Source organism: Gymnoscopelus braueri (genome assembly GCF_963280865.1).
Source record: "Gymnoscopelus braueri genome assembly, chromosome: 4".
NCBI classification, from domain to species: Eukaryota; Metazoa; Chordata; class Actinopteri; order Myctophiformes; family Myctophidae; genus Gymnoscopelus; species Gymnoscopelus braueri.
This window is the reverse complement of record NC_137605.1, coordinates 43,264,708-43,280,450: the sequence shown is the minus strand read 5'-3', so window position 1 is coordinate 43,280,450 and position 15,743 is coordinate 43,264,708. Positions and strand designations below refer to the sequence as shown.

Below are 15,743 nucleotides of genomic sequence, written 5' to 3'. Positions count from 1 at the left end.
AGCAATGATTAGTGCTTTAACCGTTTAACAAAAAACAAATCACTTACCTAATTATAGCCTATTGTTTGTGCAGTATGACTGCAGGCTACGAACAATAGGCTATAACTGCCTGTTGTCATGATGACGAAACAAGCTTTGAATCAGCTAAAACTGATCTGTGTTGCTAACACAACTGCTATGTAGCCCAATAATAAATTCACACTAATGCATAGTATTATTCTTTAAATTACTTTACGGTGTATAGGCATAAAAGCCCATAAGGATCAGGATGGATGGTCAGGTCGAAGACACAGATGATGAATCAAATATGTAAGTAAGCCACAGTGAATTTTGCAAACTTAAATTTATAATTTTGGAAGAAATTGCCACTCTTCCTGTATCCCTAGAAAAACACTGACTGAAAAAAACGCAAACCCTGACCAATAGTGGCCAGCGGGCTGCTCGTCCATTCACGGGCAGGCAGACAATCACCACCGTATCCATTCAGTAGAGCGACCCTCGCCCTTAGGGATGCAACTCCCCAAAATGTAATTCCTGGAAATGCCACTGTTGCACACACTGTGCTTTAAATATGTACTTTTTATTGCTAATAAAAAGCCCTAAATTGTTCCAAAGGTTACTAGAGTAAGAAACGGAGAAATCATCAAATATGAGATATTTAGTAGGGATGCACCGATATGGAAATTCTTGGCCGATACCGATACCGATGTTTAAAATAATAATTTAGCCGATACCGATACCGATGTTTGTTTATGTTGTTATTCATTCACCCTTTTATGCCAGGAAAATGAATTAAGTATTTAAAAAGCACAATTTTAAATCATTTCAGCCCTTTATCACTTTTAATGAGCACAAATTCAATAAGATGTATGAAACAATCTCTTTATTAATATGTAACTCTTACAGAAGAGAAGACAGATTGCTTCACATCCAGCTAAATAGCCTTCTTTCAGTCACCACAGTCTCTGTTGCAAACAAATGTGCAAATAATACATGGTCAGTATCTTGTCACTGTCAGTATCATGGTCAGTAATTCAGTATCATGGTCAGTAAACTCAGTATCATGTCAGTAAGTCAGTATCATGGTCAGTAACTCAGTATCATGGTCAGTATCATGGTCAGTATGTCAGTATCATGGTCAGTAACTCAGTATCATGTCAGTATCATGGTCAGTATCATGTCAGTATCATGGTCAGTATGTCAGTATCATGTCAGTATCATGGTCAGTATGTCAGTATCATGGTCAGTAACTCAGTATCATGGTCAGTATCATGTCAGTATCATGTCAGTCAGTATCATGGTCATTGGTCAGTAGTATCATGGTCAGAATCATGTCAGTATCATGGTTGGTCAGTATCAATGTGGTCAGTAGTACTCACTTGAAAAATATGAAAAGGTGCAACTTTAGATGCCATGGATGGACATGGACACCTATCAGCCAAACATTTAACAGTAACACCAGGCTTATTCAAGACATCATCTCAACTATAAACAAACAAAGCTTGCAATGCAGCCTTACAAAGCACTAGCAGCCATTAACCCTTAGGGAAGACCATACACATTCAAGTCAAGATGCAGTGATAATAGCCTGCTGTGCAACAGTGCAACAACACAATAGGCTCTGATTACAAAAAATAAAATACAAATGTTTTCTATGAAAACTGCCTGCCATACAACTACCTACTCAATGACAAATGCTTCTGTACTTACAGTAACAGGCCAATTTCAACAAATTAAATAACAGCCCAATACGAATATTTTGTTAAACAAATTAAATTAAATATAATATCTAAAAGCGATAAGAAAGAAAAGCAATATAAAACAAATACAAAGTCAAATAGGGCTATTTTTCACAGTTTCATCTCTTGGTATTTTTCATACAATACACCTTGTGTTTCCATTGCAGTAGGCTGGCGGAGTTGAACATGGGCCTCAGTCTTTAACAAAACAAATAGACAAAAAAAAAAGCCTTCCCTAATAGTGGGCCTCTACTTCTTGGTAAGATGCATGTTTTTCTTTTACAAAGACAAAAAGACGAGCATCTCTACCTTGTCAGAGGTCAGCCTATTTCTCTCCTCATCCAAAACGTGAGCCACAGTGCTGAACAGCCGCTCACTGTCCACGCTTGTGCATGGGGCACACAGGTATTTGCGGGCCATTTGCCCCAGTGCTGGAAAACGGTGGTAAAATGGTGATATTCCTGCCAATATTTGAGTGCAGCATCATTTATGGGAATGGGGGCCTCTGCAAAGAAACTATCCAGCTGCTCTGCCACCCTCGTCCTTAAAGAATAAAGAATAAAGAATAAAGAGGTTTTATTTGTCACTATCCATACAGGTAGGCTACAAGCAGTGCAATGCAAGTGTGGTCCACAATATAGCGCTAACAACAACATAATAACAACAATAATAGAGATTACAAAATATACCTTACCTTGGCATTTCTGGTCCCTTTTCCTGCAGAATCTCCTCAAACATGTCGTGCAGACTGGGTCGCTCCTGTTGTTCCTCCTCGTCTGTTCGTGCCCTCTTGCGCTGTGGGTGGTTGCTCGTCGCAGCACCCTCTCCATGCGTCTCATCCACGCGCGCCTCATCCACAGTGTCCACCAGTTGCGCGTCAAGTGCTGCTCGGGCTCGCAGTTTAACATCCTCGTCAAAGTATCGGTCCTTGTAGCGGGGGTCCACTAACATTGCAATTAAGAAAGTGGGATCAGACTCGTACTCACTGAACCGTTTAGACTCTAATAATGCCGTTTTTGTTGTTTTAACACCATGGTCTGTAGCAACAGCCTTGCTTAAAAGACGTATCAGCGCTCTCACCGAGGGGATCACGTCAGCAACCGACGCCTCTGATGCGCTGATATCTCTCGTCGGTTGTTCAAATGGGGAGAGAAGTGAGATTAAGTTTTCAATTAATCCCCAGTGTTGCGCAGTGAGGTTTGCGGGGAGGTCGTGGTCAACTGTGTATGCAGCGAGTGCATGCTTTTGCTCCAGAAGGCTGGCCATCATGAGATATGTACTGTTCCAGCGAGTGGGGACATCTTGCTGTAATCTTTTTGGTGTCGCCTGCACAGTCTGCAGGCGCAAGTAGGCAAGGGGTGAATGTTTGAAGTGGCCGACTATTTTTCGGCAACACACTTGAGACGCTAGGCTGGGTCAGAACGCCATCATGAACCACTAGTTGCAGAGAGTGCGCCATCATCCAAAACTAGTCAGATTACTGTCCTTCATAGCTTTCGCCATATTTCTGGCATTATCCCTCACGACAGCATGGACTTTGGTATTTTCCATGTTTCAAACATGTTCTCAAAAGCCTCTGAGATAGCATTTGCAGTGTGGGAGCCTGTGAACTCCTGGGAGTGTAACACTGCTTTGACCAGGTTAAACTCCTTGTCAACCCACTGTGCCGTGAGGCTAAGCATACTCATAAGGCTAACGTCTGAATTCCAAATATCAGTAGTAAAACTGATGGCAGGGATGTCACCAGCCAGAAGCTCGTGGATGAATTCGGGGAGACAAACTTCAGCAAATGTTTTGCGACAGGGCAGTGTGTAGCGGGGCTCCATATGCTCCACCAAGGCTCGAAACCCCACATCCCCCACAACAGAGAAAGGCTGGTCGTCTAATGCTATAAACTCCATAACTTTCTTATTTAGGTCTTTAGCTCTGGTACTATCCATTGCTTTATCAAATGCTGCTGCTATCGGCGGAGTTTTGTCTGTCTGCCTACTGGTGGATTTGTTGGCAGCCAGACGAGCCTGTACATCTCGCCGCTTCTGGTCAGCTTTCAGGAAGTCATTATATTCTTCAATGTGTCTACTTTTCAAATGAGCCTTCAGGTTTGAGGTGTTGAAATCCTTGGTGGTATTACCCCCTCTTGAAATGTCGTTAGAACAAGTCTTGCAAACTGCTAAACGGCGATCTTTCTATGAGACGGTGAAGAAATCCCACACAGCAGACATCGTCTCTTTTTTTGTTTGTATGTAAAGTTTAAACATTAAGCGCATGTAGTACCTACTGCGCATGTGCAGTGGTTCTTTGGCGTGTGAGTGTAGTATTATACCACCACCTAGGGATCTAATCTGGAACTGCAGTTTGGTAGGCTGCAGAAAACACATCATATTAAGCACAGTCAGTGAACATCGGCCGCTGCCATCGGTGAAAGTCAAGTTATTCACCGATACACCGATGGCAGTTAACGAGGCTAATATCGGCCGATACCGATGTAAGGCCGATACATCTAACTAACTAAATATTATTTAGTCAACTCAACACATCGATAGAAGGACTTCAGTAGGTCCTCTTTGTTATGACACATACAGTCACATGATTAACATCATGTAATATGCTTTAAAATCGCTTTTTACCTGTGTTGCACTGAATGATATTTATGAAGTATAACATTCCGGACCAAAGTGATTCAAGTTCTGAAAATACTTTTTAGATAGAATATATCACCCATTTTGTATATGTTGTTGTGAACACTAGCACAATTATGCCATGGCTGCTCATTTCCTTTTTTTTCTTTTGAACTTTTTTTTAATTGTCAGTTGCGTTGCAGTATTATATAGCATCATATACATGAACAATAGTGACGTTGCATTAGTTATACAAAATATTTTGAAACCAAAACAAATTAGTTGCAACACAAACTGTAACATATAACAGCAACAAAGCTGGACAAAAAAAGAAAAACAACTCAAAATAGTCAACCAAATTATCACACTAATAAGAAATAATAGTACAAGTTAAACATTAGAGAATTAGTTAACTGTGTAGCTAAATATATTTAGAATAAACAGGAAGGGAGGGGTTGGGATTGGGGTGGGGGTCTGATACTTTTGTCATTACGTTTTTTTCACTGCACTCAATACACTGAATGCTATTTCTTATTTTTTTTAATTGGGGGCTTTTTATGCCTTTATTTCGAGAGGGATAGGGAAAGTAGGCTGACAGGAAATAGGGAGAGCGATGGGGGGGTAACACGCAGCAAAGGTCGTCAGGAACGGGAGTCGAACCCGCGACATGCTGTCAAGCTGGCATTGCAGCCTAGGGTGCCTGGACCGTCACGCTACGGCCCAGGCCCTGAATGCTATTTTTACGCTTTAGAGCAGTATAACAGAATCAAATTAATAGTTTGCAATACAAATATTTCTTGGTATGAGTTGTTATTTAATTTAATATTTATACATATCTATGTTTTTCAGGGGTTTTTTTGCACGAAAGTTACAAACTTGACATACCTCTCTATGCAACATTTATTTAAATATCACAGTTGACAGACCAGAACTCATAATAACAATTAGTTATCCTCTCTACTGCTGACAAGTAGGATAGTAATAAAAGATGTAATACCTTTGTGTTCAGTATCAGTAATACATTTATATCTTTGAAAGCATCCAACAGGAGAGAACAAAATCACCGCCATCCTGCAGTGGATCTGAAAAGAGTGACTGGTCCATGAATCATCCCCCGCATTTTAAGAAAGAAAGGTAAAAACAAAAAAAGAATTACTGTAGAGAATTAGTTGCATACACTGTGCTTTAAATGTGTACTTTTTATTGCTTGAATACATTTTTAAAAACCTAGTCAGTTCTCCTCACCATTGTTTATAGTTTGACAGATTGTAGACTATAGATATGTTCTTAACCACGATTAACTCTAATTATCATTCAAAGCGTCCAACATCCTTCATCCGTCAGTGGGCCTTCAATGAGTGACTCCTCCATTTGTCATCCTCCTGATATGAGTAATGAAAGGTAGAAACATAAGAATGTATGATCGAACAGAAACCTTTGTACAAATGTTTCTTAAAAATTACTTTCTAGGAATGTACGAGTGATTTCACATTCTTAAATTAATTTCAGCATTGAAAATTCATACAGCTAGCACTTGGATGCAATTTCATCAGCTGATGTGATGGGGTTGTGGTTACATTTTGTAGTTACATTTCATGAACTGAATTGATGCCATGCTTTGAGATTCGCTGACAAGGAGACTCGCTCACTGCATGAAAGTATAGGAAAAACTCCTTAGACGAGACTTAAAGAAAATGTTTTTCTTTATTTTATGATGCCCATAGTGTGCTCGGTGCTCAGTGAATTAAAAAGCAAAACGTTTTCAGTCCTCCCAGGACCTTCGTCAGTGCTATAATGGTCGACACAGACAAATACACTGCTTTTATATGGTGCTTGATCACCTCAGCTCAGGTGCTGAGGATCACTACTCAAGGTCATCACCATGGTTACCATAGGGCGTGGACAGATCAATTGCAGACAGGAAAAAAACAGGATTACACATTTGTGTTACATTTGAATCATGGAGTTAACTTTGCAAGCAGTTTATGCATCCAATCCAGTCATGTCAGCATTCTTTTGATACACATTTTTGAAAAACATTTGTTAAAACAGTCACATTAGTAACATTTAAGGATTTTTTTAAATAAGTTATACAAATTAGTACAGAATACTATATGCAGGGTTCCTATAGGTAGCATTGGAGGGAAAGGTCTTCATTCATGCCACCCGGGTTAACAGATTGCAAGTGAAAAATCCATCTGGATTCAGTTTGTAAGAGTTTGGTGTCTAAATCACCACCTCTTCTGGATTTTTTAACTTGGTCTATCACTGAAAATGACAGATCTGCTACAGAGTGACCGGCTTCCATAAAGTGTCTGGCAATAGGAGATTTAATGTCCTTGCGTCTGATGGCACTCATGTGTTCTATAATGCGTGTGCGGACTGGTCTGGATGTTTTGCCTACATACTGGAGATTACATTTACAGGAAATCATGTAGACTACATTGGAAGAACTACAGTTGACAAACTGTCTGATCGTGTATTGTTTGTTAGTGACTGCACTTTTAAATGTGTTCATTTTCTTGGAGTATTTACATGCTACACAGTGTAGACAAGGGTAGAAGCCGGTGACTCCATCAAGCCGCCCCGTGTGTTGTTGGGGGGGTATGTAGCAGTCTGCTTTCACCATATAGTCCCTGATGCTTCGAGATCTATAGTGGGAGAAGAGAGGAGGGTCAGTGAACAGTTTGGCCCCTTCAGGATCAGCTGACAAGACATGCCAGTGTTTCTCTATAATACTACGTACATCGTTACTCAATGGATTGTAAGTGGTGATGCAGGCACATGAATGTTTCTTTTTGGTCTGCATAACCTGGTTCTGGTTGTTTAATTTAGTTAAGGCAGAGTCCAGCCACTTTTGAGGGTAACCTCTCTCAATAAAGTGTGCGTACATGATATCTCTTTCTTTCTCAAAATCAGTAGGACTACTGCAAATTCGTTTTAGTCTAAGGAATTGAGAATATGTTAGGCCTTTTTTCAAAGCAGGGGGGTGTGCACTAGTGGCATGCAACAGGCTGTTCTTGTCTGTAGGTTTGGTGTACAAAGTAGTGGACAATTTACCTTCCTGTTTTTCGAGACCACCGCACCTGCAGTTAATCTTTATCAAAAGGACAAAGAAAGGCGCAACAGTTCTCCTGTTCTTTAATGCTTTGAGATTCAAAATGGTTTGTAACTTGTTTTGATAAATACATTTTAATACATAAATTAAGACTAATCTTAGCTCTGTTTATCTCTGAAAGTAGCCAAAAAAATAGATCCAACACATCTTCATCCTGCTATGGCTCTGCAAAGAGTGACTGGTCCATGAATCATCCCCCTTTATTCAACACGGAAAGGTAAAACCAAAATACATATAAAAATGTAAATTCACCAGATGGAATGTTCTAGCAAACAGTACATCTTGAAATCCTTTTCACCGTTCATCTTTGTTCATCTACAGCATTTGTAAAATGTCTTTCACAATGTTTCAAATCTCTCATTTACTTTTATTCATTAAAGCCTCACTATATAACCTTTTTTATGAATGAAATATCATTTTGTCCAATCTGTATGGTAGAGTAAGTTAATACAATATAACTTATACCATTGGGGTGGTTGTATTTTGTCTCCCGCTCTTCTATTGAGACATTTAGATCGTGTCTCACCTAGATACAGGATCTTACCCAAATTTTGACCTGATTGTCAAGATTCAATTTATCCCCGAGCAAGCAGGCCGGCTCTATTTGCCCAATGGTAAAGATTTCAGCACTTGCGTAGGAAACCGGGTTCAAATCCGAGGTAGAAGAGGAAAGTTACATAGTGCTGCTTTAATGGATTAAGTAAATATATATTGTTTCATGTGTTTTCCTTTCTTTCTGTATTTTGCTTTGTATTTTATTTATTTTTACATATTTTGTCTCTTTGTCTCACATTCAATCTCAGAGAACCACTGGACATTGCACAATCGGGCACTAAAGATAATGCATCTCAGAATGAACAAACTGACCTTTCTCTCACATTTAAGGTATGCTGTTTGTGTTTTCTATTTATCTTCATTTAAATTGTTGTCAGGTGTTTTGCTTGTTTATAATACTGTAGAACTGTTTACTTGTAAAAGTAAATGCTTTGATTAATATACTTTTTTTTTTAAATTTCAGTCACTTGAGGATGAAGCTCTTGCTTTCATGAAGAATGAAATCGAGATGTTCCAGAGGCTTATGAGTCCAGATTACAGAGAAGATCCCGATGAACAGCAAACAAAGGACACTGATAGGAATGAAAAGGCGGCCAAAGATGGGGCACTAAAGATCGCTTTACACATCCTTAGGGCCATTAACAGAGAGGAGCTTGCCAACTTGCTGGAGAAACGTATGATCTCTTTATGGCTCAGACTAAACGTTTTTACACACTGTGGGCGTTTTGCTTTCTTCATGCCATTAATTCACTTAAAATATACATATACATATGAGTAAATCCACACAGAACTTGGCATCAACCTGTATGAATGAAGCGTCAACTATATGAATAGTTTTGATGTGAAATATTATATATTATATATTATATATATTTTATTCATCATGCCCCCACTTTGTAAAGACCTCTGGCTCAGTTATTACTTTATTGACATTTCTCGCCAACATTTGCAAAGAATGTTATGAATCATTTACCAAGAAAGTTAAATTAGGTTAATGAAATGTCACAAGGCAATAAAAGATTCTTGAAATCTCAAAACAATCTGACAACCCTTTATCTCTAATAATGTATATTTTGTATATATTTTTAGGTCTTTTAGGAGAACTCCCAGTCTGTCAAAGTAAACTAAAACCCAACTTAAAGAGGAAGAGCCAGAATCTTTTTGAAGGAATAGCCAAGCAGGGAAACCCAAATTCTTTGAAAAAGATCTACGCCGAACTCTACATCACTGAGAGTGGATGTGGCGAGGTCAATAACGAACATGAAGTTAGACAGATGGAATCTGCTTCATGGAAGACACAAGAAGCTGTGATCAAAAGTAAGGACATCTTCAAGCCAGGACAAGACAAACAACAAATCAGAACTGTTCTGACAAAGGGCATTGCCGGCATTGGGACAACAGTCTGTTCCCAGAAGTATATCCTTGATTGGGCAGAAGGAATAGTAAATAAGACCATTGACCTCATATTTCCATTTCCTTTTCGTGAGCTGAATTTGATGAAAGACAAACTGTACAGTTTGTTAGAACTCATACAACACTTTTTTGTAGAGGTCAAAGAAGCGGGCATTGTAGACTTCAGCAAGTACAATGTTGTACTTGTCTTTGATGGTTTAGACGAAAGCAGATTTCCCCTACACTTCGGCAGCAACGAGATCTGCTGTGACATCACACAGCCAACGACCGTGGATGCCCTGCTGACAAACCTTATTCAAGGTAACCTGCTGCCTTCTGCCCACATCTGGATAACATCTCGGCCCGCGGCAGCGAATAAGATCCCTTCTGAGTGTGTGGACCGGGTGACCGAAGTCAGAGGTTTCAAAGACGTTGGCCAACCAAATTGTTGCACATATTAAGACAACCAGGAGCCTGCACATCATGTGCCACATACCAGTGTTCTGTTTCATCTCTGCAATAGTCCTGGAGAACATTCTGACTGAAGCCAAGATGAGTGAAGAATCACAACCTGAAGTGAAGAGACGAAGGACACTGAAGGAGGTGGATGAAGGTGACATTCCCAAGACTATGGTTGACGTGAAGATAGGGAAGATGTCCACCACTTTGGGTGAAGAAAAAACTGGAGTCACATCAAAGAATGTGTTTGAAGTGAAAATAGGAGAGGTGTCCAAGACCTTGATCGAAGTGAAGACGTGGGAGATGCCCAAGACACTGAGTCTGGGTTTTGAGTGAGAGGTAGCCTAATGATGTCATGTGTTGTTGATGATTCATGTATGTGGGTTGTTGATGTTTTGTGTTTTATCTGTGGAACCCAGGAAGAATAGTTGCTACCCTGGGGGCCCCCAGGGTAGCAACTATTCGGGATCCTAAAAACAAATAAATTAACTGTATTGTACATTATACAATTTCAATGTATGCACCTGACCTGGGCATATTTGTCATGCAACATTAAATGATTGCATTTGTTTGTCTTCCCCATAATTGTGCTTATTCATTTTAGGGAAGTTTGGGCACATCACAGATCTACACTGGGATCCAAGTTACACTCTTACAGACAACCCCAACCTTGTGTGCGCGTCCAGTGGGATTCGTCCTGCAGCCAATGCTGGGAAATTTGGAGACTATCTCTGTGATGCACCATGGGATCTCATCAACTCCTCTGTGAATGCCATGAAGGACATCCTACCACACCCCAACTTTATCATCTGGACCAGGTACTGGAAAGTACATTATCACAATATGAAAGAAACACGACATGCAATTTATGTCAAATCTATTTTTGACGTTATAGTTGTATTGCTTTGTACAGCAGTTGCTTGAAATGTCATGGTAGTAGTAATGGGTGAGGTATTTTTTGTACTGTAGTAGTTGTTGTTATAGTAGGTGTTATTGCTATTGAAGAGTACAAAGACTTACAGTAGTGCCCCATAAAGTGTATTTATTTATTATTCTGTTATCTCGTTGACTTTAGTACTTTATCTTTATCAAAACACTTTCACACTTCTAACCTGGTGATAGTATGTTTCTGGCCCAGGTTTATTGATTGATTGAATACAGTACGTTATTAACAAGATTGTTAACAGTACAGTTAGTACATTCAAAGGTTTTGCTAAAAGGATAACACAAAAAGACCCAGGGGCTTGTTTCCATTGTGGTCCATTACTCAATTCAACAGTAATACATATAATACATACAACACAATACAATTACAAAACAAAACATATTGGTATATACTTTAAAAGGCCATTTTGTATTTTTTCAATGCTAAGTGAATAGGGAGATGACTGCTGATGTTGGCAATGGATGCCTGCCTAGGGAAACTAATAAACCTCACTGATGCGGAACTCCTGCAGAAATGGTGATAGCATTCTGGTCAATTACTTCATGAGGCAAGAATTTATTGCAGAGATAGGACTTATCAGTGCTTTTGTCCGTTTGAAAATGAAACCATGTTCTGTTTTACTGGGGTTCCTAAACTCTTTCACCCACCTGAGGAGGTACCAGGACACACCGAATATTTTGTGCAGTAAAACAAGCAATACAAGGAAAATGTGTAATGGAAAAAGTATTAACTCAAGTCAAGAGTAATAAATATGTTTGTCAAAAAAGAGGGTACGGTTTCATCCTAGCCAAATGAGCCAACGAAAGATGAAAGAGGACATTTATAGTTGCTGAAAGCGTTTTTGTGGGGGATTTTGCATGTTCAGTTGGTTCAGCAACTACCACCCCAAAAGCCAGCTCCCAGCAGAGCAAAACTACATGTATGAGCAGATAGCGCAGAGGTGGAAAGACTGGCTGGATCCAGAGTCTCAAAGAACGTTCATCAAAGGTACACAAAATGGATCCATATATTACACCAGTGGTTCTCAACCTTTTCAGGCCCCCCACCCTGACAAGCACTTGGTGCCTCAACTTAATGAGTTGAATTATTACATTTAGTTTGACTCAGTTCCACAGATAAATATTGTGAAAATAGCTAACCTACAAGCTCACAATGCCTCGCGTTACAAGGCGTTGTGAGCTTGTAGATCAGCTATTTTCAAAATGTTTGCCTCTTTCTTGTATTATTTGATTTGGCCAATGTTTGACCTGTTTTTATAGTAGTTTGTTGATAACTTTTGATGCATTACTGGTCTTTTTTCTTTTCTTTCTTTTTTCTTTTAGTTATTGAAAAGGACTTAAGTCCTTAAATTGTCACTTCACTATCATCTGGGAACCCCCCCAAAATCATGTGTGGACCCCCCTGGGGGTCCCGACCCACAGGTTGAGAACCACTGCATTACACTCTCTGGTCGGAAACACTACATTAACCATGTAAGCCCTATGTTATACTTTGTCATACGACGGTGTCGTGCGGTGAAAATAGCCGATCAACAAGCTCACAACGTGTTACGATGTGTTGTAAGCTTGTAGATTGGCTATATATATTTTTGCAATGTTTGCCTATAATGACATGCCTGAAATAGGGATGCCAGGTTGAAAGTAATGGATACATACATTTTAAACACTTCTATGATAAGACCACAGATAACAGATCACTGAAAGCACAATACTGAAATATACATTATTCTTACATGTTTCACAACTTCCAGGGGGGTACTACACTGAGAAGCTGCTGAATAAACCTGGCTTTAGGATCTTGGCGCTAAACTCGAACCTTTACTATGACCAGAACAAGGTGACACAGAACGCTGAAGACCCGGCTCAACAGTTCAACTGGGCAGATCAGGTTCTGACAGAAGCTGCCAACAAAAATGGAAAGGTAACAAAGATAAATACGGTAACTTCAAAATGAAAGCACAAGCTAGTAAACATAGCATCAGTTTCTCTTTAGCTCATGAAGGTACATCTAATCCCATGCTGATTTGTCTTAGGTGTATATCATAGGCCACGTTCCACCCGGTGTCTTTGAGAAGAAGCGTAACAAGTCTTGGTACAGGTCTAATTTCAACAAACGCTTCCTGGAGCTTATTGTGAAACACCATCCCGTAATCAAGGGACAGTTCTTCGGTCATCAGCATATGGACAGTTTTCGCATGTTCTACAGCTCAGACGGTAACCATTAACATGCCTTTCACCTCAAGAACAATATTGTTTGAGTAATGGTGAAGCGTGATATTTATGTCCATTGTAATGAACATTTCTCATTTTGTCACATCTTGGCCTCTGAAGTCTCTTGGTAATTCCTTTAAATTCCTTCAGGCTCCCCCATCAGTACAATGTTCATCAGCCCAGGGGTGACACCATGGAAGACCACGTTACCAGGAGTCGTCGGTGGAGCTAATAACCCAGGAATCCGTGTCTTTGAATATGACACCAAAACACTCCTATAGTCCAAGTAAGAGAAGATTAATGACCCTATTTGTATGTGTACTTTCTCATGTAGTTGTGTGTACAAAATATACATCTGTAGTGTTAATCAAACTCAGAGAGTGTAAAAATGGACCAGGGTCCATTTGAGTCATTTTTGTACAGTTAAATTAACATAGGGTTAGGGTTTTACTGTGCAAGTGTAACTTTATTTTATTCTAAAATTTTACAAAAGAGCTTATTGTAATCTGTCTAGACAAGACTCATGCTTGCAATCAGAAAATGTCTCTGTGTTTGATAAACAGGATGTGGTGACCTACTTCCTGAACCTGACCTATGCGAACACGGCACAGGAACGGTGGGAGAAAGAATACCGTCTGACCGAGTCACCGAGAGCTTCAGAGTGGCAGACGGCTCTCCGGCGTCCATGCACCAGGTTCTGAACCGCATGGCCACGGACCACTGCTACCTTCAGAAGTGCTACGACTACAACTCTGTCAGCTATGAACTGTCACGCTGTGACGCTGACTGCCGCACCGACCATGTGTGTGCTGCCAGGGAAGTGGACTTTGATAGGTACAACCGTTGTCTGGAGAGAGAGGAGGCAGTAGCCGGGGCAACTAGTAGGCCTAGTTTAACCAATCTGACAGTCCTCACTGTGGTGGTCCTCAGTCTGATGTGGCTCAATTAAGACCTGAGGCCGATTCTACAAATGCCTTCTAAATCAGTAGTTCTCAAACTTTGCCGTAATTCTAAATTATTCAACATTTTTCAAACACTTTCAAGATTTTTCAAAAATGCCCAAAAATAGCAGATGTACAAGCTCACAGCGCGGCATGAAGTGACGCGTTGTGAGCTTGTATATCTGCTATTTTTGAATAGCCAACGCTAAAATCTCAAATGACATGGATGCTTTCCTGGTTTTAACGGGTTAGAGTGACAGCTATATTGTTCTTATAGCTTGCCGATAACAAAATAACTTGATACAATGCCATATAGTAGTGTTGTTTGATCTGAGTTATTTGACTTACAATTTGGAGTACTGTAGGTCTATTATTGTGAGCAAGTAAAGTATTTGACAATATCAATTGTAAATTGCTATTTATTGTACAGCTGGTTTGAAAAGCCCTAAAATGTGCAAACCTGTTGATCAGGAGGTTCACCCTGTGTGACACCTGCTGGACATTTTTTATACTATTTTAAAATAGGCTCATCTCTCTACCTCTCTTCCTCCCTCTCTCCCTCTTGCACTGACATCAGGCATGTCCGATGTCCATATTTGGGCACTATCTGCCGGGCCACCCACGACAGAGCATTTATAATCATCCATGCACCAACAGAACATTTGATATGAAAAACTTAATTAATTGTAGGTCATAAAACTAAGTTATGGGTCACTTAACCAGATTCCTATACTGCCAACCAGCACACCTTTGAAGGGTAGAAGGGTAGCCTAATAAAAAAGGAAAGAGATACTGCAGCATGTCATTTACTGTGAGTGTGTTAACCGTTATATCATTAAACCGTCAGAAATGCAGTATACATACTTTGAGACAGTGACAGGGTGCAAAACCAATTTTCATACAGACAATAAAGTACAGTAGTTGACTGATTATTTGAATGAATGAAGCTGCAAGACTGGCTGCTCTGGGACACAACTGTGCTACACAGTGTGCAGAGTTGGACCAAGAGTGAGGCCTGGATGCATGAAGGAAATTAGACAAAACAATTACAGCTACAATATAATAATAATAATAATAATAATAATAATAATAATAATAATAATAATAATAATAATAATAAACCTTATTTGTATAGCACTTTTTAAAGAACAGAGTCACAAAGTGCTTAACAGAAGAATTCACAACACTATGCATCACAATAATAAGAAGTAACAACATACATTAAAATTAAGACTGCTGGGGGTTGAAAGCAGCTTTATAAAGGTGAGTTTTCAGAAGGGATTTAAAACGGTGCACAGATTCAGAAAGCCTTATCTTCTCGGGCAAGGCATTCCAAAGTGTCGGGGCTCTAATTGCAAAGGCACGGTCACCTTTTGTTATAATGAGAGAGGGACCTTTATTTATCCCATGAGGGAAATTCAGTTGTCATTGTAGCACTAATTAACTAGTAATAGATATAAATGTAGGCATAAGTATCAGCTAAACCCCTTTCTGTTAGCCACAGCCTTTTATTGAGATTTTCTAATTATTCTCCTGCACCGCGCAGGAGAATAATTTCTATAATATTTCACTCTCTAATTTGCATTTTTTTTTCTTCATTTGTCTACTATTGTGTTGTAGTTGTTTTTTTTTGCTCTAGCTGTGTCCTGAATAGGTGTTTCCTATGAAAGAGATATGTGTTGAACTTATTTTTTTCTTCCTTTTTACTGAATTCAAATGTCCTTCTATAATATTATGTATTTTCTTTGCTTAATGTTTTATGTAA

At 39.5% G+C, this 15,743-nt stretch overlaps 2 protein-coding genes and 1 pseudogene across 4 annotated transcripts in view; 2 read left to right on the top strand and 1 right to left on the bottom strand.

Annotated features, from left to right (window-relative positions):
• Positions 1-15,743, bottom strand: part of LOC308084610 (alpha-N-acetylgalactosaminidase-like) — a 443,273-nt gene that overhangs the window by 398,915 nt on the left and 28,615 nt on the right. The window lies entirely within an intron of this gene.
• LOC308084425 (NACHT, LRR and PYD domains-containing protein 3-like) lies at positions 236-10,194 on the top strand. Of its 2 annotated transcripts, none has more exons than XM_080427083.1 (7): positions 236-309; positions 5,396-5,491; positions 5,678-5,758; positions 7,600-7,692; positions 8,279-8,360; positions 8,494-8,704; positions 9,120-10,194. In XM_080427083.1, the coding sequence occupies exons 1-7, from the start codon at positions 269-271 to the stop codon at positions 9,881-9,883; spliced, it is 1,368 nt and encodes a 455-aa protein (XP_080283209.1). In that variant the 5' UTR covers positions 236-268; the 3' UTR covers positions 9,884-10,194. The 2 variants fall into 2 exon arrangements, with proteins under 2 accessions (XP_080283209.1, XP_080283208.1); XM_080427082.1 differs by having other exon boundaries at positions 7,597-7,692.
• LOC308084426 (acid sphingomyelinase-like phosphodiesterase 3b) lies at positions 11,710-14,088 on the top strand (annotated as a pseudogene). Its single transcript, XR_013935073.1, has 5 exons — positions 11,710-11,814; positions 12,578-12,747; positions 12,860-13,040; positions 13,188-13,323; positions 13,601-14,088. The product of XR_013935073.1 is annotated as an acid sphingomyelinase-like phosphodiesterase 3b (transcript).

What these genes read in the sequence shown, in the direction of transcription:
- LOC308084425 (XM_080427082.1), top strand. Translation starts at nt 269, where the DNA reads ATGGATGGTCAGGTCGAAGACACAGATGATGAATCAAATAT. An exon ending in CCTTTATTCAACACGGAAAG is followed by an intron (nt 7,693 to 8,278) that starts GTAAAACCAAAA and finishes ATTCAATCTCAG; the next exon opens with AGAACCACTGGACATTGCAC. An exon ending in TGCCAACTTGCTGGAGAAAC is followed by an intron (nt 8,705 to 9,119) that starts GTATGATCTCTT and finishes ATATATTTTTAG; the next exon opens with GTCTTTTAGGAGAACTCCCA.